Raw genomic sequence first — 26,629 nt, 5'->3', positions numbered from 1 at the left:
AAGGTGACTAGGGTGTCTATCTAGTTATATATGTAAGCGAGGCTCACGAGGCTGAGACTCGATAAGCTTTCCTTGGCATTATGTTCCCTCTTCCCTCCTCCCAGTCCTCCTGGGCTATCTTCTTGGGCATTCTTCCTGTATCATGTCTCAAACCACCTGCCTGGAGTGTAGCAACTGTCTGCCTAGGTTCATGTAGTAAAACACAGTCATGTCTGCACATCGAAATGCCGGTGCAGGTCAGCAGGGTTCTCGCACCAAAGTCGCGTGCAAGACCTGCAATGCGAGGCGTGTGAGATGCCATCGACCATTGTCAGAGAAAACATGTACCAATTGTCGGCTTCTCAACCTTGAATGCGAATTGATCGAGTCGAAGCGCGGAAAGTACGATTCCTTCTACCGCCTTTCCTCTGACCCACGAGCTAGGTGCTGATCCCGCACAATCTAGGTATCAAAGGAGAACAACTAGAACGCAGCCGAAACAGGGCGCAACTGATGGGTCTGAGTCTCGGGATCCGGCCTTGTCATTTTCACCGGATGCATCAAGCCACACACGATCACCGGGCCAAGGATCAGAAGCGAATCGCTATGCTAGTCCATCCCTCCCAGACCTGGTGTTCGACCGCAGTTCAGGGAGTGGCGAACGCGTCGTCTACATGGGAGACTCTGGCAACATGAAGTATCTCATTCACGAGGTTGGCGATCCCTTCAAAAACCTTGGACGTAGTAAACTCTGGGGCGATCATTTGCAACAAAGTCTTATGGATCGACTTTCCACGTCAACTCAGCTCAAGCTTGCAGCTCTTCGGACAACGGATGAAGAGCACTTGCGACGCATTGGCGCCTTGAATTTCCCTGAATCCTCGCTCATTGACGGACTTATCAAGGTCTTCTTCGAACATGTATACCCCTTCTTTCCAATTTTCGACAGAGTAGAGTTCTCCGCCGCGTACGAACGGGGTCAAATATCACCGCTAGTACTAAATGCGTTGTTCTGTGTCTCAGCTATCCACTGTCCTGAAGAACTGACTAGAAGACTCGGATACGACTCTCGCTATCTTACTTGCTCGACATTCTATCATCGTGCCAAGGCCCTCCACGACAGCAATTACGAGACTGATGGTATAGCTAACATTCAAGCATGCATCTTATTGATGAACTGGTGGCAAGGTCCAATGGAGCAGAAGGACACCTGGTACTGGTTGGGGGTGGGCTCCAACCTGGCGCAGGCACTTGGAATGCACAGAGCGTAAGTACCACTGACTCTTGTAACCTGCATCCGCTCATTCAGGCGGTTAGGAAATCTTACCAGATTCTTAGCGATAAGCGACAGAAGCTCTGGCGTAGAATTTGGTGGGTGCTGTTTATCAATGACATTCACCATGCCGCTGTCTTTGGTCGCCCACCACATATTCATTCACAGTACACCGATGTTCAGGCTCTTCTTCCTGGTGACATGGAGGCATCGGAGTCTACCAACACAAAAAATGAGGAGTCCGACGTCTTCCTAATTCAGTATTGTCAACTTGCAATTCTGGTCGACAAATGTCTGATCGGAAAATACTCTGCAGCTTCAAGCCCGGAGATGAAAAGTGAGGCTTGGGTGGCACTCAAGGACTTTTCTAAAACACTATCCACTAGCAAAACTGACACCGTCGGTTCCCTGACCGCCGAGCGAGGCTTCTATCCTGCTTTACTTAACCTGATCTGTCTTGACTACTCAATTGTAGTCGAGCGAATGTTGCTGTCCGACATGAACGTCCCAGCTTCTACAGGAATGCAATCATATTTCAAGTCTGCAGGTTCCATCTGCCGTTTACTGGAAGATCTATTGTCGAGCCCTTCGGTCTTAGTGGCTCGACTCCCGTATGTCGCGTTTCCGGCAATCTTTTGTTCGATACTCGTCCATATCATCTTTCTGCGGAAGGAATCTGGTAACATCCGCCTGGTAGCAGAGAGCCGAGCTCGACTGGCAATGCTCGTCTTGGATCAGTTGCAGGATAGGTGGCCATTTGTTGTATGGACACGCTACCTCCTCGATGTGCTTCTAAAGAACACTGAGCCGCCAGCACTATCGTCTTCAGAACATGGTCTACATGATAAGGTCTATCGGTCATCGGATCTTGCCAATCATTCAGGGACGGAAGATGACGTACTAGGGCTTGCTTCATTGCCTCCGGATCTTCAGCATATTGTCAACCCTAGTAGGAGCACAGATCCAAGCGCAAATTTACAGGACACGCATTCTGACCAACGCGATCACTTGCGATTCGACACTGGAATGGACGGGACTTTCTCGCCGATCCCTTTCATGCTCCCTTGGAATAGCTTGCTTGAGGATGTCACAGAGTTCGATCAATGGCTCGTATGAGATGTATTGACGATTTCAAGGCAACATTCATTTCAACTATCTCAAAATTAGACATCTCATTCGGTCCTCGTTGCCGCCATGATGGATCACAACCGGCCTCGGTATTTGACCTCCATTGCTCGCAAGGGAATATATATCAGGATCGACGATGCCGCGCCGAGCAAATATGCCAAATCCCCAGCTTGCTTGGCTATGGGTCCCACGTACCATGTTGTTGACATGGAGAGAACAATCAACGCCCATGGCACAGTACACGCAACTAGTGCCGAGATTCCAGATGGCAAGGCTTTGCGGTTGTTCCAGATTGCCGGATCCATACTGGCGGGATTGCTTTTCCGGAACAAAAACCACTCGACCAGAAAGACACTGATTGTTGGACCAGTGATATAGCCCGCAATGCTGACCAGTGCGCTGAGACTGGGCAAGAAGGAGCGGGAAGCTGCAATACCAATTCCAATCATGGCCCCAGCAACCAAGAACAATAGAAGGACGCGTGGAACTCTGTGCAACCACGGAACGATACCAACGACGAAGATGGAAATACTGTACATGTCTCGTGCTGAGGTGGTGACGATGGAGAACCCCAGCAGAACCAGGAGAAAGCGGCCAAAGTTTCCCACTCGCGAGATTAGTATTTCAGCACAAACTCCACCGAAACTGCCTGTGCCATATGCCGCCAGCCAGGTGTCATTGGCAGGGATTGCACCACCAATGGCAGCACCAAACAACATCATCAAGGTGAAAGGGACGTAGAGGCCTAGGAAACAGTACAGCGCCAATCGCTTTCTTGGAGCCGTGGGAGGCATATAGCATGAATAGTCGCCGACGATGGTGCCCCAGGTAGCCATATTGGCCGCACAGATTGCCAGGGTCGATAGGTATGGATCTGCGCTACCAGTCGACACTGGAACTGCCTGGTGGTGTAGGCCCTTACCAGCACAGCCGACCAGGACCAAGATGCAAATAGTGTTTGGAATCCAAATGTACTGGCAAACCATGTGGAGACATCTGTACCCGAAGAAGCTGATAAGGATTGCAGTAGCCATGATGATGCTGATGGCTCCTTCGATCGGAAGGGTGCCTTGTCTGACTGCGGTCAAACATTCAGCGCCTCCAACCGCAGCCAGGATGCCGAAGATGCCGATTTCAACGACGACAATCAGACAGAAGAACACATTTGGATATTTCCTGTTCATGAAATACACGAGTCAGCAAACTCAAGTCGTGCAGGAGATGTCTCTCTCTCTCTCTCTCTCTCTCTCTCTGGCTTGGGTTTGGTTTAACGTACCCAAAGACATAACGAAACTGGACAGACTGTCTCATACCAAGTAGCGGACCGAGGGTAAGGATGTAAAGCGTAGGCATGATGAATATGAATTGCATAGCCACAATCATGGCTGCTGCATGACTGAACGACAGACCAAAGACCAAGGTTGGTGTTGTCCCGATCGAGATTCTGCACGACAAAGCGGTGTCAGCAAAGAGGTATGTACTTTCTAGCATTCCCACAAAGACCGCTAGCTGCTCAAACTTACGGCAACAATGAAATGAAACTGCCACCAAACAGTGTGAAGATGTTGTAGTACTTGGTGTGCGTCCTCGCCTGGAGCGGGACCGGCTCGAGCCCACGCAGCTCGACTCCAGCAGTTGCCAAACTCTTGAAGAAGCTCTTGAGTGATTGAGGCGCGACATAGTTGTCGATGATGGTGCCTTCTTCAGGGACTTCGATGCTCGGGCGCAACTCGAGCTTGGACTCTGGTGCCATGGCGGACTCAACGTCACAGTTGGCCATCTTGTCGTGTTGTGGAGTGTGTTCGGTGGTGCTGGTCGCGTGGCGAGTGGTGACCGAGCCGGACATGGACATGATGTTTGAGCCGGGGATCAGGTATTCCAAGGGCATCCCTGTGTTGACAAGGAGAGGACAGTCACACCACGTGGGCCGAGAGGTGTTGATATAGGTACATAATAATACACACACGCACACACAACACAGTAACTACACATGTTGGTATGAGAACAGGCAGAGCGGACCTGTAAGTTGGTGGACCAAATTGTTTGTCCGCCATAGGCTGGGGCTAGTAAGACAGCATATCGGCGACTTGAGGATTGTCATGAAGGTCGAATCTAGGCCAAGGGACCCTAAATCTCATACATACAATAATCAGGGAGAAAAGTTACGGAGTACGGATACCTGGAGCTATTATTGAATCTATACCTATTGTAGGTACAATAGGTGCTGATAAGGGCTCTTTTCACTGTCCCTTATCTGTTCACTAGCCTTGATACGGTATGGGGATGGAGAAGGAGGGGCCATGCACCCCAATTTCCCGCTGATAAGGCAAAATATGGAGATGGGCCCACAAATTCGGGGGTTTCGGTCAGCGTCTCTTCCTATTCTACCAGAAACTCTCAGGGTACAGTCTTTGATCCAAGGGCCCAACGAAGACTCTCCGTGCAACATCCGCCAGGAAGAAGATATACACAATAGCAATCATGTGGTGAAAGGAGACACGGGCCGTGTACTGTGGCTTCCGGATTACAACCCCGGTTACACTCATGAACTAATTAACCAAAAAGAAGGATTTCATAATCTATGACCACGATCAGGGTACAGTAGAATCGGCAAGTTGTGATACAATGGCTGACAATGCTCTCTGGATCAATGGTCTTTCATTTTGGAATCTCCTCAACTAACTGGTGCCATTCACCCTGACCGCACCACCACTGACGCTCCGGATCAAATCCTCAATCTGCCCAACCACCTTCTCTGGAATCTCTAGATCGGGAAAGTGTGTTTCTCCCTCCAGATCGGCATGTGAGAAGAAGGCATGTTTCGACGCAAAGCTCTCATGTAGCGACCGATACTCGGCGCTCTGGCGTGGATGCGAAAAGACATGCCGGATTGGCGGCGAGTTCTCGATCTTGCTCATTCTATCCATTGGACTCCCGTGTGTCTTGTAGGCCGTGGCGATGACCCGGCACGAAAGCGCCCACATCGGATACCCGAAGCTGCCCATGTTGTAGTAGAAATGGTCGTGTACGGCCTTGTTCGTGCTGCCGGCAAGCCAGTGCTCAAACAACTCTCGGCGAGCTCCGAGCCAGGTCTCCTTGCCCTGCATGGCCTGCAGGCCCTCTGCGAATGCCGGGGGAGGTGGTGTCATAATCTGGTCGATCATCAGGAGGCACAAGACTTTATTTCTGCCCAGTCGATCGGCAAGTTCGAGAGCTGGCCAGCCACCGTGCGAGTGAGAGACCAGGTAGAATTGGTCAACCTCCAATGCCGAGAGGAGGCCGATAACGTCCTGGACCTGTTCCTCGACGCCAAAGTCTGGCATATCGTTGCGACTTGGTCCATGGCCCCGCCAGCACATCCGGATCACGCGGTGTGTCGGGACAAGCAGCGGCAGCATTTCATCGTAGAGTCGCATATCGTGCGCCCATCCGGTGAGAAGCACGATGGGCGGCCCGGATGAATAGCCAGACTCATCGTAGGCTATCTCGACACCGTTGATGGTTTTGGTGAACATCATTTTTGACTTCTTGCTGGCTACTAGTGATCGCCTTGTGATGAAGCTGAAGGGGTGAGGGGATCTACCGTATCAGTGTATTCATCATGATCCGATCATTCGTATTTATCTGCACCCTAAGAAGTACCTAGTCCTCTTACACAACACTTTTGTGTCGGGCCGACGATGAGTGATTGTCAGGAGGTGGCGCACTGGCCTGTTGAAGCGGGCGGGAACCCTGAACTCGGTACAGTTTAGTCGGCTTCTTGCCTCGAGTTTGGTGTCAAGTCGGCGACTCGTTGCTTCCCGCAGTCTGGGCATCGTCTTGCCATGCCGCCGAAGGATCGCGACCTTTCATTACTGGGCAGTCTTGTCACAAGGACAGATGTTGATTCTACCGTATCGAGTAAGCCAATAAATAGTCACAAGCTCATGTGAGTCTCGTTTTTTTTCCCAAGTGCCTTGTCCCAGGTCTGTAAAGGGTGGTTGCTTATCAGTTGATATTGCCTAACATTATGGCGACAACTCCTTCAAAACCCATCATTGTGATTGGTGCCGGTCTTGTCGGGCTCACACTGGCACAGGGTCTGAAGAAAGCTGGCTTCCCCTTCGAGATATACGATAGAGACACCTCGCTCAATGCGAGACCGGCAGGATGGGGTATAACAGTTCACTGGAGCTTGCCGTCGTTACAGGCATGCCTGCCTAAGGAGCTGTACGATAGCATTCCCTCCATTCAGGTTGATCCTGCTGCAGGTGATCGAGGTGAGCCATCTTCATTGCATTTGATGGAAAAGTGGCCTGACGGCAAATCAACCAGCCCATGACCGCTACAGATTCCTGGATCTTGAGACTGGCAAAGACAAATATGCCATGCCATCAGGACATCACTACCGGCTCAATCGACAGAAGTTGCGCCAGCTGCTGTGCACAGATATTCCCGTGCAATGGGGAAAATCTTTCAAGTCTCTCGAGCTGAAAGAGGATGGAGTAATTGTCCATTTCGCTGACGGCCACTGTGTCGAAGGCTCCATGTTGCTCGGTGTTGATGGTAAGAACAGTAAGATAAAACGCCAGCTGTTAGGGGAGGAGAAATCACGACTGAATCCCTTGCCGGTCGCTTTCATGGGTTTGACTCTGCGACTCCCACCAGAGAAGATGCAGCCTTTCAGGGATATCCATCCAGTGTTGTGGCAGGGTTGCCATCCGGGCTCGGGCTACTTCGTCTTCTTCTCCATGTTATCGACGCCCGAGAGCAATGACAGCGCCGGAACCGCGGACCCCTACTACGAAGGTCAATTCAACATGAGCTGGCTGACTGAGAGGCACGGCCAAACGCCCAAAACACCACAGGAGCAACTAGCAAAGGCGAAAGAGGCTGCCTGTGCGTCGAGTGGAATGTTCCCACTACTCCGACAGGCGATTCTTGACATTCCTGAAGACACCCATGCTCTCGAGATCGTGCTAGAAGACTGGCCTACCCAAGAGTGGCCGTTAAGTGAGGGAAGAGTGACACTGCTTGGTGATGCAGCACATACCATGACAATGTGTAAGTCTATCCGTCTCCAAACAATTTCTTTCCTCAACCAATCCACTAAAATTGGATACACAGATCGTGGTGAAGCAGCTAACCACGGAATGTATGATGCGGCTGCACTCGTGCATCAGCTCAATCAGTGGCGGAGGGGAGTCAAATCTCGTGAGGAAGCTCTCAGAGATTTCCAGGCCGAAGTCGTTGAGCGGACACATGAAGCAGTACTTCTAAGTAGATTTGCGTGCCTGGAGTGCCATGATCTTGACAATCTTCGAGATGACAGCCAGGTATTCCAGGTCTCAGGGTTCAATGCGAGGGTCAAGGAAGAGAGGGCGGTATTCGACTTGACTCCAGGTCCCACGCCAGTGCCCGCAGAGATTGTAGCATGACCATAGCTGTACATTGGGCTTGAACCGTCCGTAGATTTTCCCCAGTCATCTTGTCTCACTGATGCGAGTAAAGAACTACAGACTAGAGTATCACCTCCGAGGGACCTGCTCCCGTCACTTAGATTTACTAGTAAGCTCGGAAATCAGGCGTGAGAGGACACTGGATGAGATAAGGCATATGTAGTCTGGAACATTGCCGCTGCTGAAACGCCGACTCCTCTCATTGCGGATACATGACCCAAGGTAGATTGCGGATGCAGTCCTCCATATAATCACTTGATCTCGACCCTTATAATTTTTCGATCGCGTGCACTTTTGAATACATAGCCAAAGATTCACGAACAGTGGCGCTTTGGATTCAAATGCGCAAGAGAGCCCAGGATGGAGCAGGCTAAATCGACAACCATCAGAACACCCTCCGGACCATGCCTCGTCAACAGGGATGGCAACCTCATCGTTGCACACGGCATTCCATACGCCGGTGCATCTCGCTTTGGGCGTCCGAGACAGTTGCTGGCGTGGACAGATCCCAAGGACTGCAGAGAACTCCCGGCAATGTGCCCACAGCTCCCATCACGCCTGGAGTCTGTTCTAGGACCCATCTCCGCAGGTAGACGCATGGACGAGGACTGCCTGCACCTTAGCATTTTCGCTCCTGCGAATGCCAGCCAAGCTCCAGTGATGGTGTGGTTACACGGAGGTGCATTCATCAGTGGCAGTGGTGACCTCGACTGTTACGCGCCGATCAGCCTCGCCAGAGACCATGGGATTGTCTGCGTCAATGTATCGCACCGCCTCGGAGTATTCGGGTACCTCATGATCGAGGGGATCGCACCGGCCAACTTGGGCCTGCTTGATCAGCGAGCAGCCTTACAATGGATCAGAGCCAACATCTCGAGCGTCGGTGGCGACCCGGACAGGATCACCGTCATGGGACAGTCTGCAGGGGCAGACTCTATCATATGCCTACTGGCTTCAGACGACACCGAAGGTCTCGTTCACCGAGCCATTCTGATGAGTCCTCCGCTGCGAGAAATCCGTGATCGAATCCCCACTATTGACTTGCTCGCACGTCAGGCAACGAGCCTGTTGACTGCCGATCCACGCAAAATGTCTACGTCTGAGCTCTTGGGCCTTCAAAAAAGCATGCTGATGAACCCAGTCCGGCCACAGGTCATGCCGTTTGGGCCTGCAATCGGCCACTATCCTCTGCCGGAGGAGAAAGACCTGGATACTCGGCTCAACAGCCGCCTCAAGAACATCCCGATCATGATCGGATGGACTGAGCACGACGGACGCCCATTCGCTAGCTGGATGGGCCCCCTCAGGTCCCTGTACAATTTGCCCGTTGTCGGTCGGATTCTGGAGTCACTTGGTACGTGGTGGGTGACCAAAAGCTACTTCGCCTGGCCGTCGGAAGCATTTCGCAGGCAGGTCGAGGATGACGCCGGGGGCAGCGCCACAAGTTGTGAGTTTCGGTGGTGTCCGAATGGGAGTCAACTCCAGGCAAACCATTGCATCGATATCCCTTTCGTGTTGGGCCGACCGGGTGCGTGGCAAGATGCACCTATGCTCAAGGGTCCCGGGGCGAAGGAGGAATTAGAGAGGTTAGGTCAGCACATGCAGCATTTGTATGCCGGGTTCATTCAAGGACGCCGCTTGAAACCAGGGCATATTGTCATTGATAAAGGTTTCGAATGCTCAGACAGTCTTTGGCAATGATAGCACTCGTTTCCGAAGGAGGGTCCGCATTTCATTACACAATAGCGCATCCCATCTGATACCCTTCTCCCATAGAGGACAAAATGGACATGAAACGCGAATAGCAAAACAAGGTCCAGATTTCTCGCTCTCCAAGCTTCTTAATGCCTAGTCCAGACCATACCTAAATGCCCCCAGAGTATATCTGGAAGAACCGGCATACACAGTCACACACATACGATACGAGAAACTAAACATCGGGGGCTCGCCTGAGCTCTTCTGGTTAGCCAGCGATTCCAGTCCTCCACAACCTCCTTGTGCCGCTGCTCCCGCTGCTGGATCGCATGACGGGACGACTGTAGACTGTAGACTGCAGTAATCTTGAGCCAAGTCTTCCTTGGGTACCGCCCTGCATCACGAGGTTCTGGTTCTGGAGTTGGATCTTGTGTGTTGCGCGAATGTGCACTCTGTCAGAGATTCAACATCTCTGTACTACTACCACCACCACCACCATCTCCTCCTCCTTCCCGTGCGATTTGGGACTACAGTGGTGCCGCCCTGTACTCTGTCTAGGCTCTACGGATGAGTTGTGGCTTTAGTTTCGCTACGGGGAGATCTGGGTGGGTCGTGGGGTGCAGATCACGTGCCAAATTATTGGTGCCAAGCATAGCCGTGCCGATGAGGATCGTCGACTGCAAGTTTTTTTTTGGGGAGTCTGCATTCTTTTGACTATCTCACGTTGCATCCCTGTATTTTTCACACCGCAGTATCCTGGCCGTGATCCGCTGAGTGAGCCAGAGGCAAGTCATCAAAATCATGTCTGAAAGCGCAGGTACGATCACCGATACCCATTTACTTCTGCTGCGTACGTTTTCTGATTCTCGAGCAGCATGGCCGATCGCCGATGGGCAACTGGCGCAACTTACCCTGGACCTGGTCCAGCAAGCTAGTCATTATCGTCAGCTAAAGAAAGGTGCCAACGAAGGTGCGTTCGTCCAGAAACAACTTGTCGTGAACGGAGAAACTAATTGTCTGAGCCCAACAGCCACCAAGACTCTCAACCGTGGAACTTCGGAGATCCTCATCCTCGCCGCCGATACCTCGCCGCTCGCCATTCTCCTCCATCTGCCCCTACTCGCTGAGGATAAGAACGTGCCGTACGTCTACGTACCGAGCAAGGTGGCTCTTGGTCGCGCTTGTGGCGTCAGCAGGGCTGTGATTGCGGCCAGCATCACCACGAACGAGAGCAGCGACCTCATGCCTCAGATCAGAGAGTTGAAGAACAAGGTGGAGAGACTGATGATCTAAGATGCATCAAGAGGCGCATAAATTAGAAGCCGTTATGGGGAACGTGAGGACACAAGTCATGACATGTCGAAATCGTTAGGCCCATCGAGTTGTATGGGCGGCGTTGAGATGTACCGCAGTTGGAGTTCTGACAACCGGCGCTGGGGCTGTTCAGCAGCGTTCAAGAGCGACTACGGCTGTTTTGACCATGGAAACCCGCAAACCGATTCCAAGAAGGGTTCTGTGAGTTCTCACATAGAATTCTGGAACAGTAGTCCCGCAGGCTACGTAGTGCTGGAATAGAAAAAAGATCTAATGCTCATTTTTTGGACAAGTTTAAGCCTACATGTTGTATGTGCACAGTCGATTTTGATGTTGGTCTTCCATAGTCGAGAGTAAAGTTAGTAATATAACCAGAGATTATTAGGCTTCGAGAATGGGGACATCTAGGAAACTGAAGAACTGTATTTACAGCTTCTTTTCCATCTCGTCTCCTCTCAGCACTATCTCGAAAATCAAACCTGGCTGGGCAACTATCCTGGCATCCTTATTCAGACCACGGCCTAGAAGGGTTTGCGGGACTCTCCTGGATCCTTCCATCACTCTGGTGATGCTCGTCTAGCACGATGAGCGTGTAAAAGATTCATGGTTTGATACCAGGCGCGAAAGCCATCTCTCGAGGATGACCGAGGCGAGGGGGAACTGAATGGTGTGTTTGATAAAAGCAGCGTGGTTTGTGTGGCTCCGAGGTGAAGTGATCGCCAAGACTTGAGTCGCGCTTGCCTTTCCGAGTTTGGCGATGCATCTTGAAGGGACGTCCTGCGAAGACGCCTCCGAAGAACGGCCTCGCCAACGTCGAGATAACACTTCTAATTGCATTGTATAGACCTACTTTGACTGCCTGGTGACCTTGTACTCGAATCGCCGGACTAAATGGAATCACCCTTGCGGGAACCCGATCCTAACCTCACCTGCGCCTCTTAGTCGAGGGGTTCAACAGCCGCATCGCGTCCACCTTCAGCGCAACGTGGACACGATGGCGTCGCTGAGAAGTGGCCAGCCACGGGGCCGGCCACGGAGAGATTCCACAAAGGCTCCCAGTGTGTTTGACGATTCAGATCGCGACGAGTATGCGGATTTCCAAGACGAAGAACCTCCTACCAAGCGCATGCGAACATCTCGAAGGTCTCAAACAACACCAAAATGGGCTCCAGGTGGACGTGGGGGAGGAGGAAGACATGTAGATAATGAGAAAACTCCCACCACCTCACGACTATCGCGCGCCAATGATGAGTACACGGTGCCCCGAACGCGTCCCAGATCGAGCCGAGATCGAAGAAAGACAATGGCCTCGACCCCTCGATTCTCAGCAAGAAGTAGGAATCGTGGTGGTGGTGCTCGTCCTCGGTATAGCACGGCAGCAGCAGCATCCGCCGCTGTGGCGCATGGAGATGGCTACAAACCTCGAGAGGAGCGCGGCTGGGAAGAGTTCCATTCAGACTTAGAACTCGATAAAGATTTTGCGGTTATTGTCGCTGAAGATATTGATGGGGTCACAGCTTCGGCAATCAGCGATGGACATATCGCTGGTTCAGCATCAGAAACAGGCGATACCGTCAACCTCGGCTACCAGACACCTCCTAAACGAAAGCCGGGCAGACCACATCGCACACAGAACGCTATGGTGAACGCTCTTCTGACGCCAGAAGCCCCGAAATTTGTGCCAATGCCCGGACCAAATCCCCGAGAACGACTTACACTACCCAGACCCTCCTATAGAGAGCTCGACCCATTCTTGTCCTACGAACAGAAAGACATTGCGCAGGTGGACTTTGTTGACAAGTCAATGGCCAACGTCGGATACCAAGAGAGCGAAGTATTCCTACGACCAGAGCGCACACTCATAAGGCAAATGGAAGGCTCTGCTGAGGAGGACCTTGACCTGACGCCCGATCTCATCACAAAGGGAGAAAACTCAGCTATAGGGAGCACAGGAGTTGGCCGTGTGGAGTATGATATGGACGAACAGGATGTGAAATGGCTCGAGGCTTTCAACAGGGGTAGAACAAAAGATGGAGTTCAAACCATCAAGCCTGCGATATTTGAGATAACCATGACCAAGATTGAGAAAGAATGGCATGCTCTCGAGAAGCGGATACCCAAGCCAAATCCGAAGGCACCACAGACTCAACGACCGCGGTCTAGCAGTGCTGCTGCTGTCAAAGGCGAACCTTCAGGTGAGGAACCTGATAGCAAATGTGCTATTTGCGACGATGGCGATTGCGAAAATGCCAACGCAATCGTGTTTTGTGATGGCTGCGACCTTGCTGTTCACCAGGAATGCTACGGTGTTCCTTACATCCCAGAAGGTCAATGGCTATGCAGGAAATGCCAGCTTGTGGGAAACTCACGCCCGAGTTGTATTTTCTGTCCGAATGAAGGAGGTGCTTTCAAACAGACGAATAACTCTAAATGGGCGCATCTTTTCTGCGCAACCTGGATTCCAGAGGTTACCATTGGTAATCCATCATTGATGGAGCCCATAACGGATGTTGAGAAGGTTCCCCCCAGCAGATGGAAGCTATTGTGCTATATTTGCAAGCAAGAGATGGGTGCATGCATTCAATGTAGTGATGGCCGGTGCTATGAGCCCTTTCATTTGACATGTGCTCGTCAAGCAGGTCTCTACTTGCGGATGAAGACTGGGGGTGGGCAAAATACGCTGATGGATTCATCACTGTTACGAGCATTCTGCCACAAGCATTCACCTGCAGACTGGAAACACGAGCACCATACGGATAAAGCTTTCGAGGAAGCTCAGAAGTACTTCAAAGACCACTTCCGAGGTCAGATATGGGCTGACAGCCGAGCTTCAGCCTTGGCGATCAACGATGTTCATGATATGCCTAGTGCCGATAAAGGCCCCCTGAGGGTGACCCTGACGAACAAGAAGGGCCAAAAACAAAAAACGATTTGGCGCCTTCCATCAGGTGCCCCTGTCATTCCTGAGGTTATTCTCAAGTCTATCGAAGAATCTCTAGTCAGGTTTACTGTTCAAAGAAAGAAGGAGTACGTCTCGGAAATTTGCAAGTATTGGACCCTGAAGCGTGAAGCACGCAGAGGTGCGGCGTTACTAAAGAGGTTGCAACTCCAAATGGATACCTTCAGCTCTTTCGAAGTAACGCGCCGCGATTACAAAGCCCAGGGCGCAGCCGGGAGAGCAAGATTAGACCGTCGAATCGAATTTGCAGAGATGCTTGCCAGCGATATGGAAAAGATTGTCGAAATCTGCGACTGGATCAAGCAAAGAGAAGCTCTGAAACTGCAAGAGGCTGCCTTAATGAAAGACATCGTGGATACGGTCTACTTTCCCGTCCCACATCTGCTGGAACCAGTCGTTGATAAAGCACTCAAGTAAGTTGCCCCTACAGTCCAGAGAATGATTTGTACTGACCTCTTCTGCAGGCTTGATCGGGGATTGTTCCGAAGCGAGCTTCTAGAACTCCGTGCTCGCGTATGCAGACGAGAGCACACTTCTGTGGCAGCTTTTTCGCATGATGTCCTACGGGTAATCAACTCGCAATTTGGCAACAGTGCCGCAACTATAACCGAGCTCATCACCCTCGTCAGTGGTAGGGCTGAAGATATGGAGTATGAAGCCCGTGAACGACGAACGCTGGCAAGGCGCATCATTAAAGCCATCGAGCCGATGATTGAAGATATTGCGAGGAAAGAGGCTGAGCTCAATGGACGACCCTATGCGCAGCAGATACGTGAGATGGATGAAGCACTCCTCTCAAGGCGTGACTCGCTGGCTGGCTCAATGGACATGCCCATCCTCGAGTCGGTCGAGACCAAGCACGCGACAGGCATTGCAAGCCCGGATGATGGTGATGTAATGATGGTGGATGCAACAACTGAAGCGATTGGGACTGCTCCTCCGCTTGACCCTACAGAGTCCCGCGACCTGTTGGAAGAGCCATCAGAACCTCTGAAGACGGAAACCCTCCATCTACAAACAGCAGCAGCCTCAGTGGAGACTCCACCAGCATCCACTAACGGTTTTAAACAAGAGCAGAATCACGCCGAGGAGATGGCGCCTACACAAGTCCAACACATTGAACCACCTACTCCACCAATGAGCCTCGAAGGGCAATCACAGAATCTTGTAACCGAAGGCGGGATCCCTTGGTATGTGGCTGCGTTCGACCCTGATGGCTTGACTATATATGAAGAACGTTGGACTGGACCCGAAGTCCTGCGAGAATTGAGTGAGGAGTTGAGCGAAATGGATGAGGACGAGCTCTTAGGTCTTGGCCCTGGGGATGATTTGGTAGGAGGTGGAGATGAAGCCTTGACTGGGAAAGAGCTTGACTCCGGCATTGCTGACCCCATTACGAAGAAGAAGATGCTACGGAAGGGAGGAAAACGCAATCGAGCCTCTGAATGGGGTACAAGATCCTTCCGGCTTCGTAGGTGATGCTTGGGCCAGGCTGTCTGATTGTACGATTGTGTACTCTAGTTACATACACTATTCTTGAATAACACAGCATTTGCTTCGGTGCAGAAGCCAATTGCGTGAAGCACTTGGATAATAAATATTCTTGTATTAACGGAGGCGTCTTCACGCGATTTGTCCTTGTCAGTTCCACACCCCCAGATTAATGCTATGCGGGCAGGGGCTTAAGCGAGAAGAGAATCTGGCCGGATTGATCGGAATAACAATCGACCGCTTCCGGAAACGCGCTAGTCTGCATTGGGGTGCGCGTCGTTCTAATTTTCGCCTTATTCTCATCGCTTCGCAGCCTCACTTCCAAACATTCATCACTTCAATCCAAATCTCGTATCTACCTGGGATCTGGCATCATTTGAAGCTTCTTCCCCCCCGCAGCTTCTTGTTATCTCATTCTTTCCGTGTTTTGCTACTTGCCAGAACGCGATTGACATCTCTTGGCCGTCTTACAGTCCCTTTTGTTCACCACTTCTGTCGTCACAATGGCGGATTTCGAGGACTCAGCAGCTCGTTACGAAGGTGAGACTTCTCACTCCAGCAGGATCGTGTCACTGGTGCTAACTTACAACTCAGATGACCGTGGCTATGAGCGTCGTGACAGATCAGCTTCGCCCCGCGGTGACCGAGAAGATCGTAACCGCAGCCGATCCCCCAATGGTCGTGATCGAGTGTACGTGTCATCAATTGAATACCTTGGTGCTTCAATTAACAATTCTCCAGGCCACCCCCTCCATCTGATACAAGAATGAAAGATATAGATGAGGAAGGCGCTGCCAATACCGGATCCAACCTCTTCGTCACTGGAATTCATCCTCGATTGACTGAAAGCGACGTCTCAAGACTCTTCGAGAAATACGGCGACGTGGAAAATTGCTCCATCATGCTCGATCCGCATACCAAGGAATCCCGTGGCTTTGGCTTCGTCAAGATGGTTACAACTGAACAAGCTGAGGCTGCCAAGGAAGGCTTGCAAGGAGAGGTCATTGAAGGCCGCACTTTGAGCATTGAAAAGGCTCGACGTGCCCGTCCTCGTAGCCCGACCCCCGGCAAATACTTCGGTCCTCCCAAGCGTGGTAAGTACAATGCATTCCCTTTTGAGAGCTATTGCTAAATATTCTAGAAGGCGCCTTCCGCGGCCCTCCTCGAGGTGGCGGCTATCGTGACCGTTACGACGATCGCCGAGGAGGCTACCCACCGCGTCGTGATGACTATCGTGGTGGCTCTCGCTACGATGACTACGATCGTCGGGGATATGGCGATGACTACGAACGTCGTGGCTACGGTGGCGGTGGCGGTGGTGGTGGCCGACGTGATCGTGATGATGGCTACAGTGGTCGCAACATTGACAGATACGAAAGCAGACGTGAGGACGGCTATGGTGGTCGTGGCGGCGGAAGTGGCGGCGATCGTCGTGCCTATTATGACCGCAGCGACGACCGTGGGTACGCTCCTCCAGCGCGCGAAGAGCAGCCTCGTGAGTATGCTGGCGGCCGTGACTACGGTCGTGAAGATCGTTATGCCAGCAGATAAGCGGGTTGCAGAGAGTACTCTCCTGCACGTCGAACTCCAGTCGTGAGCATTTCGGCATTCGAGAAATTGGCTTCGATTTCCATCCATGTATTTCCACAGTCTTCTATCCAGACTCCAGCAACAAAAGCAGTTTGTTATTTCGAGACGGAGAGGTTGTGGTCCAAAACGCGGCGCTGAGGAATTACGGTTCATGGCACGAGCAACGGCAAGAAGGTCGGCACTTGCTCCTAATTGACGACGTGGTTGTCGACATGTATCACAACGGTATCGGCTGGGTCTTTCTTTACTCCTCGACTGAAATCATCATGAGTCTTGTTGCGGCAGTCAGCATACTTTTATTCAGCGCCTTGCTTCGCCCTCGATAGTTCGCCCCTGTCAGTCAAGAATCGACGTCGAGCTCGACTCATATGTTATCTCTTGCGCGCACACATTGCAAATCAAAATAACAAAAAAACACTGACTCGCCGTGTACGCCATGATCAATACGCCAGTAGTTCCACTGACAGCAGTCTAAGTCACCCTTTTATCCTGCCAGGTCGCCATCCCGATGCCTCCTTTTGTGCTGTGGCATGGGCGCCCTCAAGCACGGACCTAGCCGGCTATCCGAGTGACAGCAATTCGACATGTAATACCTACCACCCAGGCCATCCTTCTACACAATCCCAACGGTCGTGACACTACGTGAGGTAAGTACTAACAGTGAGTTACTAGATTGACCTGGAGATAGTTCTGCGGACACGCATGCAACTCCAACGCACTCATTCACTGTATGTTCTCTGAAGAAATGTTTAGGGGAATTCCTGCCCCTTGCCGAGTTTTCTTCATCCAAACCAGTATCGATGTCATTGCGTCTTGCAAGTTATGCAGTCTCATCATCGCATTGAGGATTTGGCCATGGCGATTCTAAACTAGAACCACAGTTCCACCAGACTCTACAGCAAAGCAAGACATGTGATTGATTTGCAGGGTCTCAGCTGTATGAGTGCATTTATGCCATGGATTGCGTTCGATGGTTTCGAGAAGTGAACCCAGGCATATTCCCTGTATGCCCGGAAAATGCCTAGACCCAGCCGGTGAGTTATCCACGAGGAGTGTGGCGAGATGTTCGAATGGATCGGCAATACCGCAATGGACCTATTCTGTGATCTGACATTCCACGGAGGACTAGTCCTCTGGTAACACAAGCAGTGAGGGCTACCTTTCGCTATCACAACATGCTACTTGTTGGTCTTGCTTAGCTTAGACAGCGGAATCACTATCTACACTGTTTTGACAGAATTTATCCATGCTTCCAGCTCTGTTTATCTCTACCGCGCGAGTGATACTGACAACTAGCCATACTATCAGAAATTCGTTTTACTGGTTGATTTCGTGACGGTGGCCTTGTTCAGCACCTCGACGCCTAGCCGTGATGTTTCTCAGCCGTGATGTTTCTCAGCCGTGATGTTTCTCAGCCCATGTTCTGTGTTTCCTCGTTTACGACATCGCTTCAAGAGACGAGAGATACAAGAACGGAAGCGACGTGTGCAAGGAGTTGAATAGTGCAGTAGCCAGAGCAAAAATCCCGTGAATGAATGCAAGTTACTCCATAGAGCCTACCATGTTGCACTACATTGAGGTGGCTGGCCCAAAAGGAGAGGTGATATTGAACAAATAATCCCCATCACACTGCACTATCACCAGCCCATGCATTGCAGACGGCGGGAGTGTCCTGCACAGTCGATTGGATGGCTGCAGGTAGGATGGTGGTGTATCACAGCAGTGGGCGCGTGGAGAGGCCGTGTCATTGGCTGTAGGTGGAAGGATGCTGGGAGTTCGAGGCGATGGTGAGGTGTGACTGGGACGGGACGAATGGCGAGGCTGCCACTCAGCAACCCCCCCGCGTTCCTTGAGATGTCGAAAAGATACCTATATAGATACGCGCCCACCCCAGGCCGCTGGCTAGACGACCTCCTTCTTTCTTCTCTTTTCCTCCTCCAGTGCATTGACTGTCTGGAACATTTCCCTGCATCCTATTTTTCATTTGGCTATTTCTAAAATTGGCTGGTCCAATTGTCTTGTCCCCGCTGCGCATCGTATCATTATTGCATCACCACCTTGGTTTATTCTTTGCCCAATATCGGCAGTCTGCCAATACCTTGACCACCTGTTACCCAACGACGTCGCTCTCAATTCGACACTTAATCATTCCAAAAGCTTCTGGAAGCCAAACTTCTTCGAGTTCTTGAAATATCTGGGAAATCACAAGGACTACTCCATCAAGCCCAACGATTCACCAAGTCAAATATACCCCATTCGTTGTCACCGTCAACTATATCAATATCAACCATGCTTTCCTCAAGAGCCGCAAAGCCAAAGTTGTCCCTCAGCATCTCGACGACCTCGACCGTTCAGACTGGTCGTCCGTCACTGTCTCTCAAGTCCCCCTTGGGTCCTCTGCGCTCACCGGTGTCCCCGTCGCCCGTCAGCCCCACGGCACGCAACACCAGACTGAACCAGAGGGGGTACTCGACCATGCAACAACCCACCTACGCCTACGTCAACTCTTCTTCTTCGAGGAGCATCCTCAAGAAGAGTGGCAAACCGATCGCTCCGGCCCGAAGACAGTTGTCCTTCTCGGAGACACCCGTCGTTCACTGCATCACCCCGATCGAGGACGAGGAGTACTATGGCCAGTATGCAAAGATGCCCAAGGAAGAGCGGAGGTGGCAAAGAAGATGAGAGAGAGGCGAAAGGTACGTTCGCGTCACCACTGCTGTCGAACATCACTGTCTCACCGTCCATCATGCTAACTTGTCCTCACTTGTAGTAGTGGCTTTATTCTATGAGGGACTTTTTTTTATTTGATATTACCTGACACCAATGACATGATGATGACTTGATTAAAGGATAAGAGATGTATGTGTGTGTGTGTGTGTGGCTTGACAACAACTTCAAGTTGGAACTACCTAATGATATGAAAGAGCTTTTGATGATGTACGAATTGAGAACAGAGAGAGAGAGAAACTCTCCCTCGAACCCCAGCAGGAACAAAAAAAGGAGACAAGATAGCAGATAGATGTTTTTGGGGAAGACAGCCTTTTGTCGACCCAGACAAAAGCACACAGAATAGGGAATGCAAAGTCGCTCTTTATCACCCATTGCCCAGCTTCTCATCCGAATGCCCCTCTGTCATGATCTTCTGCTACCTAGTCCTTCTAACATTGAAGTCAAATGATAAGACTGGTCTGTATCTATCAGAACAAATGTCCACCTAAGCCCTTTCCCTCTGGGCTTGAAGATTTACTGTTGCATTTCGGGCATTTTTCCACCAGCCGGCCATAGGATCGTTCCAACTTTTACTCTGGACTCTGTACTTGGGACAGAATCAACAGTGTACAGGTATGTCCACAAGTAAAAGTGGGAAGATCGGATCGTCTTTATTGGTACAGAATACGCGAACGAATGGCGCCCCAATCGGCTTGACGATATCAACAATCGACTATATTTAGTCTCCTAAGCGCCTCTGGGTGGACGACAACGGAAAGCAGATCTGGAGCAGCGTTGTCTGACAGCCATTCATTGATTTTTAGATGGCTTCATGGACGAGTTTCTGTTTCGTGGCCAAGACGGTTTTCCTCCTTCATGCGAGGCGAAACAGATGGAACTTGCAAAAGTTCAAACAAAATTGTACTGTATGTCTGCAAGAGAGGGCGCCACGTCGGAGATTCTATCCTACATCTAAACAGCCCTGGTGTGCAATTGCAACCAATACCAACAACGACATGGCGAACCATATCGGATCTTCGTGGCATATGGAGTCGCACTAGCATCGAGATCTGCTCGCGAAACGACCATGGCTCGTTAAAAAAAGGCCTTTACTAACCCAAACCCAGGCATGACTGGTGGTTCCTATGGAGTCTTTGTCCATCATGTCCATCCTGGTATCCCTGCTACAAGGCGGCTATTTGAGATTCGCCTCGCCAACAGCCGCCTCGTGAGTGCGCCCCGAATGGTTCGTTTCAGATCTCTCTGCCCGAGCAAGGGCCAGGGCGTGTACACCTTTGCACGTATGCTACCAAATATACCTTGGGGGGGCAAACAAAAGCTACGCTAAGCTATACCAACCCGGACCGGCGGTTTGTCTGGCGCGACGTAGCGTGAGGTAGGCGAGGAATAACGACTCCGGTTTCATCTTCACCTGGACCCTACGAAGCTTCCAATGACGAGCAGCAACGTCTGTCGGTCGGTGAGGTTGTGCCGCAACTCTGCTCGATGCGCTGGTTGCAGGTCTGCCGAAACGTCCGATGGTCTGTAGTCATCTTGGAACAACAGAGTCTGAGAAGTCCTGTTTACTTTGTTGTTGTATCTTTTCAGATCTGAAATTGACGCCCATATGTTTCGAATATTTTGGGCAGGATGCGTGTGCTGGATATCATTCTCTTGTTGTTAAAAAGAAAGTGGTCAGGCTCAAAGTCATCCAGGCTTTTCAAATTCTCCATCTCGTCCAGTTGGTCGACACATACCAGGGATTGTCTGCTTTGATTGTTTTCTCGGTCTCTGTTTAGTACGGTACGCAACACTCGTTTTCTCAGCAAACCAAACCAAGCCAAATCATAATTCGGAAAGCCCCGACTCTCTTTATTTCTTTGTTTGTTCAACGGAGGACCCAACTCTCGACCCAGGTCTGATTGTTCGGTCAATGAATATGAAAATCATGACACATGCCGGCATGACGCCTCAGCCGACCGGGCCTCATCAACTGGAGCGGCAGGTCCCTTCTTACGGTCTGCAGGACTCGTCTAGCATGCCGACCACGACGAACATGCCAGCCACCATGACACCGGCCATGGCAGTGTGGCCACAAACACAACCACCGCAGGGGCCCCCCATGAGCTGGGTGGAACCTTCTTTAGCGGAGCAGCATCGTCTGCAGTACCCTCACCAGGCCATGATGCAGAACTTTATGCAATCGGTGCGTTCAACGTCCACCAAGAGTCACCGACCTCAACATGACATGCCGAATCGACCGCTGCAGAGCGGACCTTGGACGACGCGGGAAGATGAAATCCTCGTCAATGCACGAAGTCAGGGTTTGGCGTGGGAAGAAATACACAAGCAATGCTTTCCTAACAAGACGGGCAACGCGTGCCGCAAGAGGCACGACAGGCTGTTGGTCAAGGCCAGAGACCCGACGTGGGACGAAGCTCGAATCCAGAAAGTGGTGAACCGATACAATCTCGTGCGAGAGCCCATGTGGCGTAATATCGCTGACCAGGTTGGAGAAAGGTGGGAAGACGTGGAAAAAGTGGTGGGTCTCTCTCCCTCTCTTCTCTTTCTCTCTTTCTCTATTACTCTATTACTGTACCTAGAGTACTCCAACATTTTTACGGGTGTTTCCCCCTATTGTCTAGGCGGAGCACACGGCTGACAAACGATAACCACAAAACAGATACTCCAACAAGGCTGTCGGGGATTGAAAAGTCGCAGTCGTAAACAACACGCCAGGAACCCATCTCGTGCCAGTTCGGGCCAGGCAGGATTGAGTGAGTGGGATCACGATCGGTCGCCAGACGAGCATGATAACACGGACGATAGTGGCATCAGCGTCGGCTTGTCAGGAGGGCACAGCCGGCGGTCGAGCGAGATAGCGGTACCTCGGCAGCAGAGTCTTCCAGGGGTAGATTATCTGCTTGGTGAGGACCATTACCATCCTCATCCTCACAATCACCATCAACATCATCACCATGCGGGTGGTCATTATGGATATGCCCCGTACAATGCGGATGGCGGGCAGTGACTGCAAAAGGCCCAAAGGTGGCTGGGATACAGAGGTGAGTACTTACGACTGATACGACAAATTGAGATTTGGGCCATGCGCATCTTATGTTTTGTACTTGTACAATATGAACGGAATATGGAGCACGGAGTGTGGACTTATATGAACATAGATGTCAGCTTAGCGATACGTACTGTACTGTACTTGGGGTACTGTACTGGGAGTTCTACAGTGAGGCGTATGCAATGCAAGGGGGGCCGATCTTCGGAGGACAAGTTTAGGTATTTGTATCATTAGGACGGAGTACCCATAGGATATTACAGTACAGTATATTTGGGGGGGGGGGGAGAAAGGGAGGGTGTAACAAGGACAAAAGGGAACCAGGTACAGACAGACACCTTATGGAGAGTACGGGACTGCGGTTACGGATACATGGGTCGATTCGCAACTGTACACTACAATAACGGGATACAAGAAGAGTACAAGTTATTATCATCATCATCACCATCCCTTTAACCCGAGATTGTGCAAAAATGTCGAGCTGTCGCCTTTTTATGCCGGCGACATGGACCTTGACGGTGTATGTACGGGAGCAGCGCCGACTTTCCCTAAAAGCCACAAACGCATCTTCCAGCGGGCCCGAGCTGTGCCTGTCGGGATGCCCAAGCGTGGTTTAGTGTGAGCGGCGAAGTCCTTTTGGCGAGCATCTTTCCTCCATTAGAGGCTGTTTTCGTGACCTGGAAGCCCCGAGAAGCCACAGTTGGGGGCTTCTTTGGGGCCCTAAATTGACGAATCCCTGACACTGGGGCGCCACTTTTGGGAACCATCGACCCGAGACACGCTTCGCTGCAGCTGTTAAAAAAAAATTTGATAGCCGTAACAGATGGTTACTGTAGAGGGCACTCGTATAGTACGTAACTCCGTACAAAACAGTTGGGAATCTGACTGCGAGACACTGCGACTGCGCCCGAGCAATTTCTTTTCTCCGGACTTGTCATCCCATTTCCCCAGATACTCTCTCTCTGTCTGTCTGTGTAATAGCTCAACCACTGCTTCTTTACAGCCATTGCATCGTGGGTTCTTTCTTTTTGCTACTGCATGCACGGGTTTCGGGATAGACTTTTTCCATTTGTCTCTCATTGTACTACTGTTGACTAGATAGAGTCTCCTTGTCTTTTATCGCGGCGTCGTCGTTGTTGTGGTCGTCGTCGCCGTCGACCAGGAACTTTTCTGTGAACGCCCTGCGACCGACCGACCCACGTCCAATTTCACCTCGACCTCACCTTCTACCTCTTTTCCTTCACTGCGTCGCAACAAAAGAGGACACGCAGCCTCATTGCTTTTTCTCGGCACGACGAAACGACATCATCATCGTCATCGACGCAAGTCCTTGACCTAACCCTTTCTTCACAGTCCATTTGGTTTTTGTTTAACATAAAACAAAAGAAAGAGAGATCGCCATGGCGACCGTCAGTGAAGCTGTGAAAGAGTCCCTGCTCGGCACAACCCAGACCGAATCCTTATCGAGCGAAGCCAAAGCCACCTTTCTGAAAAACTCCAGACAGGGCGATGATGGCGAGCTCTACATGAACGAGGAGGACTTTATCAATGCCATTGCTCCCCCCGAGGAAGACTATGTGAGTTCGGTCCAAAGACACCGAGAATCCTTGTCCGCCCCCTTGGAAACACATATCCTGACACATGTATTCCGCACAGCACAAGATAAAGCGAGAACAATATGGCATTCTCTTCGGTGTCGCCGACCGACATAAACGTGGCCGCGTCTCCATGTCCGAATGGGCCGCCTTTGACAACCTCCTTGCCAAGTCAGACGCAGAGTACGAGATTGCTTTCAGACTCTTCGACGTCGATGGAACGGGCTCGATCAGATCGGACGCATTCCAGAAAATCTACGAACAGAACCGGGGTCAAGACAGTATCCCCTTTGACTTCAACTCGGAATGGGCTTCGTTGTACATTGGCGGCAAGAACAAGAGGCACGAGATGACATACCCGCAGTTTGCCCAGATGATGCGCGGTCTGCAGGGCGAGCGGATACGTCAAGCCTTCCACCTGTACGACAAAGACAAGGACGGGTACATTGACCCCGAAGAGTTTGAGCGGATCATCAGAGCTACTGCCGGCCATAAGCTGTCCGACCACCTCCTTGAGAACCTCCCGACTCTGTGCAACATCTCTACCGGTACCAAAATCTCCTACGCCAATGTCCGGGCTTTCCAGAACGTCATTCGAGAGATGGACCTGCTGGATCTCATCATTCGCAATGCCACCGCCAAGTCAAGCGATGGCCGTATCGACCGACAAGATTTCCTCAACGAAGCAGCCCGCCTGACACGCTTCTCTCTGTACACTCCCATGGAAGCAGACATCTTGTTCCATTTCGCCAGTCTCGATCAACCCGGTGGCCGCCTCGCCCTGGATGACTTTGCCAAGGTCCTCGATGCCAGTTGGCAGACCGCCGGCTCCAAACTGAGCGCCGTCACCGATGCTGCAGACCGCGCCGTGTCCAAATCTCAACAGTTTCTGCATTCCTTACTCGAGTCGGCCCACCACTTTGGTCTAGGCAGTATTGCTGGTGCATTCGGTGCCTTTATGGTGTACCCCATCGATCTTGTCAAGACGCGAATGCAGAACCAGAGAAGTTCACGTCCTGGTGAACGACTGTACGAAAATTCGATAGACTGTGCTCGCAAGGTCATCCGAAACGAGGGTGTGAGAGGCTTGTACTCTGGTGTCCTGCCGCAACTGGTCGGTGTCGCTCCCGAAAAGGCCATCAAGCTTACAGTCAACGACCTGGTCCGTGGAAGATTCACGGATAAGCAGACCGGTGCCATTGCCATTCCCGCCGAGATTCTCGCCGGTGGATCGGCAGGTGCTTGCCAAGTTGTAAGTTCGGAAGACGTTCTCTTGAGGAGATGCGCGTGCTAACACAAATTCCTAGGTCTTCACGAACCCTCTTGAGATTGTCAAGATTCGTCTTCAGGTCCAAGGTGAACTCGCCAAGAAGACCGACGTGCCAAAACGTTCAGCAATGTGGATTGTTCGCAACCTGGGTCTGATGGGCTTGTACAAAGGTGCATCCGCTTGTTTGTTGCGAGACGTGCCCTTTTCCGCCATCTACTTCCCGACCTACAGCCACTTGAAGAGGGACATGTTCGGAGAGTCACCCACGAAGTCGCTTGGCGTCGTGCAGCTTCTCACGGCCGGTGCGATTGCCGGCATGCCGGCAGCCTACCTCACGACTCCTTGTGATGTGATCAAGACGAGATTGCAGGTGGAGGCGAGGAAAGGTGACGCAACGTACAATGGTCTCGTCGACTGCGCGCGCAAAGTGTACCGTGACGAAGGTTTCAAGGCATTCTTCAAAGGTGGTCCGGCCCGTATCTTGAGAAGTTCTCCACAGTTCGGTTTCACCCTGGCCGCGTACGAGGTCTTGAGCAACCTCTTGCCGTACCCCGGCAGTGAAAAGGACGCCGGGATGCACATGGGCACGGCGGGTAAGATGGAGCCCGGGGTCGGCCTTAGGGAGGCCAAGGCGCCCTTGCCGTACCTGAGAAGCCGCAACGCCCTGAAGATTCTGCTCGACTTGGACAATAACTTTGGTCAAGTCAAGGTGCCGGGTCGTATCCCCGAAGGAGCCAAGTGGTTCGGCAAAGCTTCTTCTTCTGCTTCTTCTTGAGGCCCGAGAGAGGGATACACGATGGGGTAACGGAGTTCAAGGTGGCTCTTTTTCCCTTTGCCGGTGTGCCTCTCTCTGTGTGTGTGTATAGAGATAGAATGGAGTCGAGCTTCTTTTGCAGTTGAGCTGGGTGAGCCATTGTTTTTCTCCATTTTGAAAGAGACAAAAGGAAGACAAAAATTTCATCATCCGTCCAATTGGTACTCCCCTTGACGACCTTTTGCCATGACGCCTTTGTCTTGTGATGTATCATTGTAGTGGTAGTGTAGGTAGGTACCTACCTTACGAGAAGGTATAATCGTGTGTGTAATGTATAAATTGACACTGCCATTTACCGTACGTA

General features: G+C 51.4%; 7 protein-coding genes across 7 annotated transcripts; 6 read left to right on the top strand and 1 right to left on the bottom strand.

Annotated features, from left to right (window-relative positions):
- The first annotated feature begins 153 nt into the window (after positions 1-153).
- On the top strand, positions 154-2,388 carry PV06_00408 (uncharacterized protein). Its single transcript, XM_016400906.1, has 3 exons — positions 154-381; positions 446-1,246; positions 1,297-2,388. The coding sequence occupies exons 1-3, from the start codon at positions 209-211 to the stop codon at positions 2,366-2,368; spliced, it is 2,046 nt and encodes a 681-aa protein (XP_016267959.1). The 5' UTR covers positions 154-208; the 3' UTR covers positions 2,369-2,388.
- A 66-nt stretch (positions 2,389-2,454) lies between these two features.
- Positions 2,455-4,232, bottom strand: PV06_00407 (uncharacterized protein; the record flags this gene model as incomplete). Its single annotated transcript, XM_016400905.1, has 3 exons — positions 2,455-3,556; positions 3,657-3,824; positions 3,904-4,232. The coding sequence occupies 3 exons, from the start codon at positions 4,230-4,232 to the stop codon at positions 2,455-2,457; spliced, it is 1,599 nt and encodes a 532-aa protein (XP_016267958.1).
- Positions 4,233-10,229: 5,997 nt separating this feature from the next.
- Positions 10,230-11,211, top strand: PV06_00406 (ribonucleoprotein-associated protein). Its single transcript, XM_016400904.1, has 3 exons — positions 10,230-10,330; positions 10,388-10,483; positions 10,544-11,211. The coding sequence occupies exons 1-3, from the start codon at positions 10,315-10,317 to the stop codon at positions 10,804-10,806; spliced, it is 375 nt and encodes a 124-aa protein (XP_016267957.1). The 5' UTR covers positions 10,230-10,314; the 3' UTR covers positions 10,807-11,211.
- A 408-nt stretch (positions 11,212-11,619) lies between these two features.
- On the top strand, positions 11,620-15,378 carry PV06_00405 (uncharacterized protein). The gene is made up of 2 exons (XM_016400903.1): positions 11,620-14,199; positions 14,251-15,378. Exons 1-2 carry the CDS (start codon positions 11,822-11,824, stop codon positions 15,263-15,265), a joined length of 3,393 nt encoding a protein of 1,130 aa, XP_016267956.1. The 5' UTR covers positions 11,620-11,821; the 3' UTR covers positions 15,266-15,378.
- Positions 15,379-15,612: 234 nt separating this feature from the next.
- PV06_00404 (uncharacterized protein) lies at positions 15,613-18,106 on the top strand. Its single transcript, XM_016400902.1, has 4 exons — positions 15,613-15,817; positions 15,872-15,968; positions 16,019-16,371; positions 16,422-18,106. Exons 1-4 carry the CDS (start codon positions 15,781-15,783, stop codon positions 16,826-16,828), a joined length of 894 nt encoding a protein of 297 aa, XP_016267955.1. The 5' UTR covers positions 15,613-15,780; the 3' UTR covers positions 16,829-18,106.
- A 655-nt stretch (positions 18,107-18,761) lies between these two features.
- Positions 18,762-19,968, top strand: PV06_00403 (uncharacterized protein). The gene is made up of 2 exons (XM_016400901.1): positions 18,762-19,563; positions 19,638-19,968. The coding sequence occupies exon 1, from the start codon at positions 19,157-19,159 to the stop codon at positions 19,547-19,549; it is 393 nt and encodes a 130-aa protein (XP_016267954.1). The 5' UTR covers positions 18,762-19,156; the 3' UTR covers positions 19,550-19,563; positions 19,638-19,968.
- A 3,509-nt stretch (positions 19,969-23,477) lies between these two features.
- Positions 23,478-26,625, top strand: PV06_00402 (uncharacterized protein). The gene is made up of 3 exons (XM_016400900.1): positions 23,478-24,223; positions 24,303-25,493; positions 25,549-26,625. The coding sequence occupies exons 1-3, from the start codon at positions 24,047-24,049 to the stop codon at positions 26,284-26,286; spliced, it is 2,106 nt and encodes a 701-aa protein (XP_016267953.1). The 5' UTR covers positions 23,478-24,046; the 3' UTR covers positions 26,287-26,625.
- The last annotated feature ends 4 nt before the right edge of the window (positions 26,626-26,629 follow it).

The sequence above is a fragment of the Exophiala oligosperma genome, assembly GCF_000835515.1.
Source record: "Exophiala oligosperma strain CBS 72588 unplaced genomic scaffold supercont1.1, whole genome shotgun sequence".
NCBI lineage: Eukaryota > Fungi > Ascomycota > Eurotiomycetes > Chaetothyriales > Herpotrichiellaceae > Exophiala > Exophiala oligosperma.
Note: the sequence above shows the minus strand (reverse complement) of the source record. Positions and strands in the feature narration are given on the sequence as shown.

Bases quoted from the DNA above. Each gene is read 5' to 3' on its own strand.
- PV06_00408 (XM_016400906.1), top strand. From the start codon at position 209: ATGTCTGCACATCGAAATGCCGGTGCAGGTCAGCAGGGTTCTCGCACC. The intron at 382-445 runs GTACGATTCCTT...CGCACAATCTAG, and splicing joins ATCGAGTCGAAGCGCGGAAA to GTATCAAAGGAGAACAACTA. The intron at 1,247-1,296 runs GTAAGTACCACT...TCAGGCGGTTAG, and splicing joins GCACTTGGAATGCACAGAGC to GAAATCTTACCAGATTCTTA.
- PV06_00406 (XM_016400904.1), top strand. The intron at 10,484-10,543 runs GTGCGTTCGTCC...TGAGCCCAACAG, and splicing joins AAAGAAAGGTGCCAACGAAG to CCACCAAGACTCTCAACCGT.
- PV06_00405 (XM_016400903.1), top strand. From the start codon at position 11,822: ATGGCGTCGCTGAGAAGTGGCCAGCCACGGGGCCGGCCACGGAGAGAT. The intron at 14,200-14,250 runs GTAAGTTGCCCC...CCTCTTCTGCAG, and splicing joins GTCGTTGATAAAGCACTCAA to GCTTGATCGGGGATTGTTCC.
- PV06_00404 (XM_016400902.1), top strand. From the start codon at position 15,781: ATGGCGGATTTCGAGGACTCAGCAGCTCGTTACGAAG. The intron at 15,969-16,018 runs GTACGTGTCATC...ACAATTCTCCAG, and splicing joins CCCAATGGTCGTGATCGAGT to GCCACCCCCTCCATCTGATA. The intron at 16,372-16,421 runs GTAAGTACAATG...ATATTCTAGAAG, and splicing joins CTTCGGTCCTCCCAAGCGTG to GCGCCTTCCGCGGCCCTCCT.
- PV06_00403 (XM_016400901.1), top strand. From the start codon at position 19,157: ATGCTTTCCTCAAGAGCCGCAAAGCCAAAGTTGTCCCTCAGCATCTCG.
- PV06_00402 (XM_016400900.1), top strand. From the start codon at position 24,047: ATGGCGACCGTCAGTGAAGCTGTGAAAGAGTCCCTGCTCGGCACAACC. The intron at 24,224-24,302 runs GTGAGTTCGGTC...TATTCCGCACAG, and splicing joins CTCCCCCCGAGGAAGACTAT to CACAAGATAAAGCGAGAACA. The intron at 25,494-25,548 runs GTAAGTTCGGAA...ACAAATTCCTAG, and splicing joins CGGCAGGTGCTTGCCAAGTT to GTCTTCACGAACCCTCTTGA.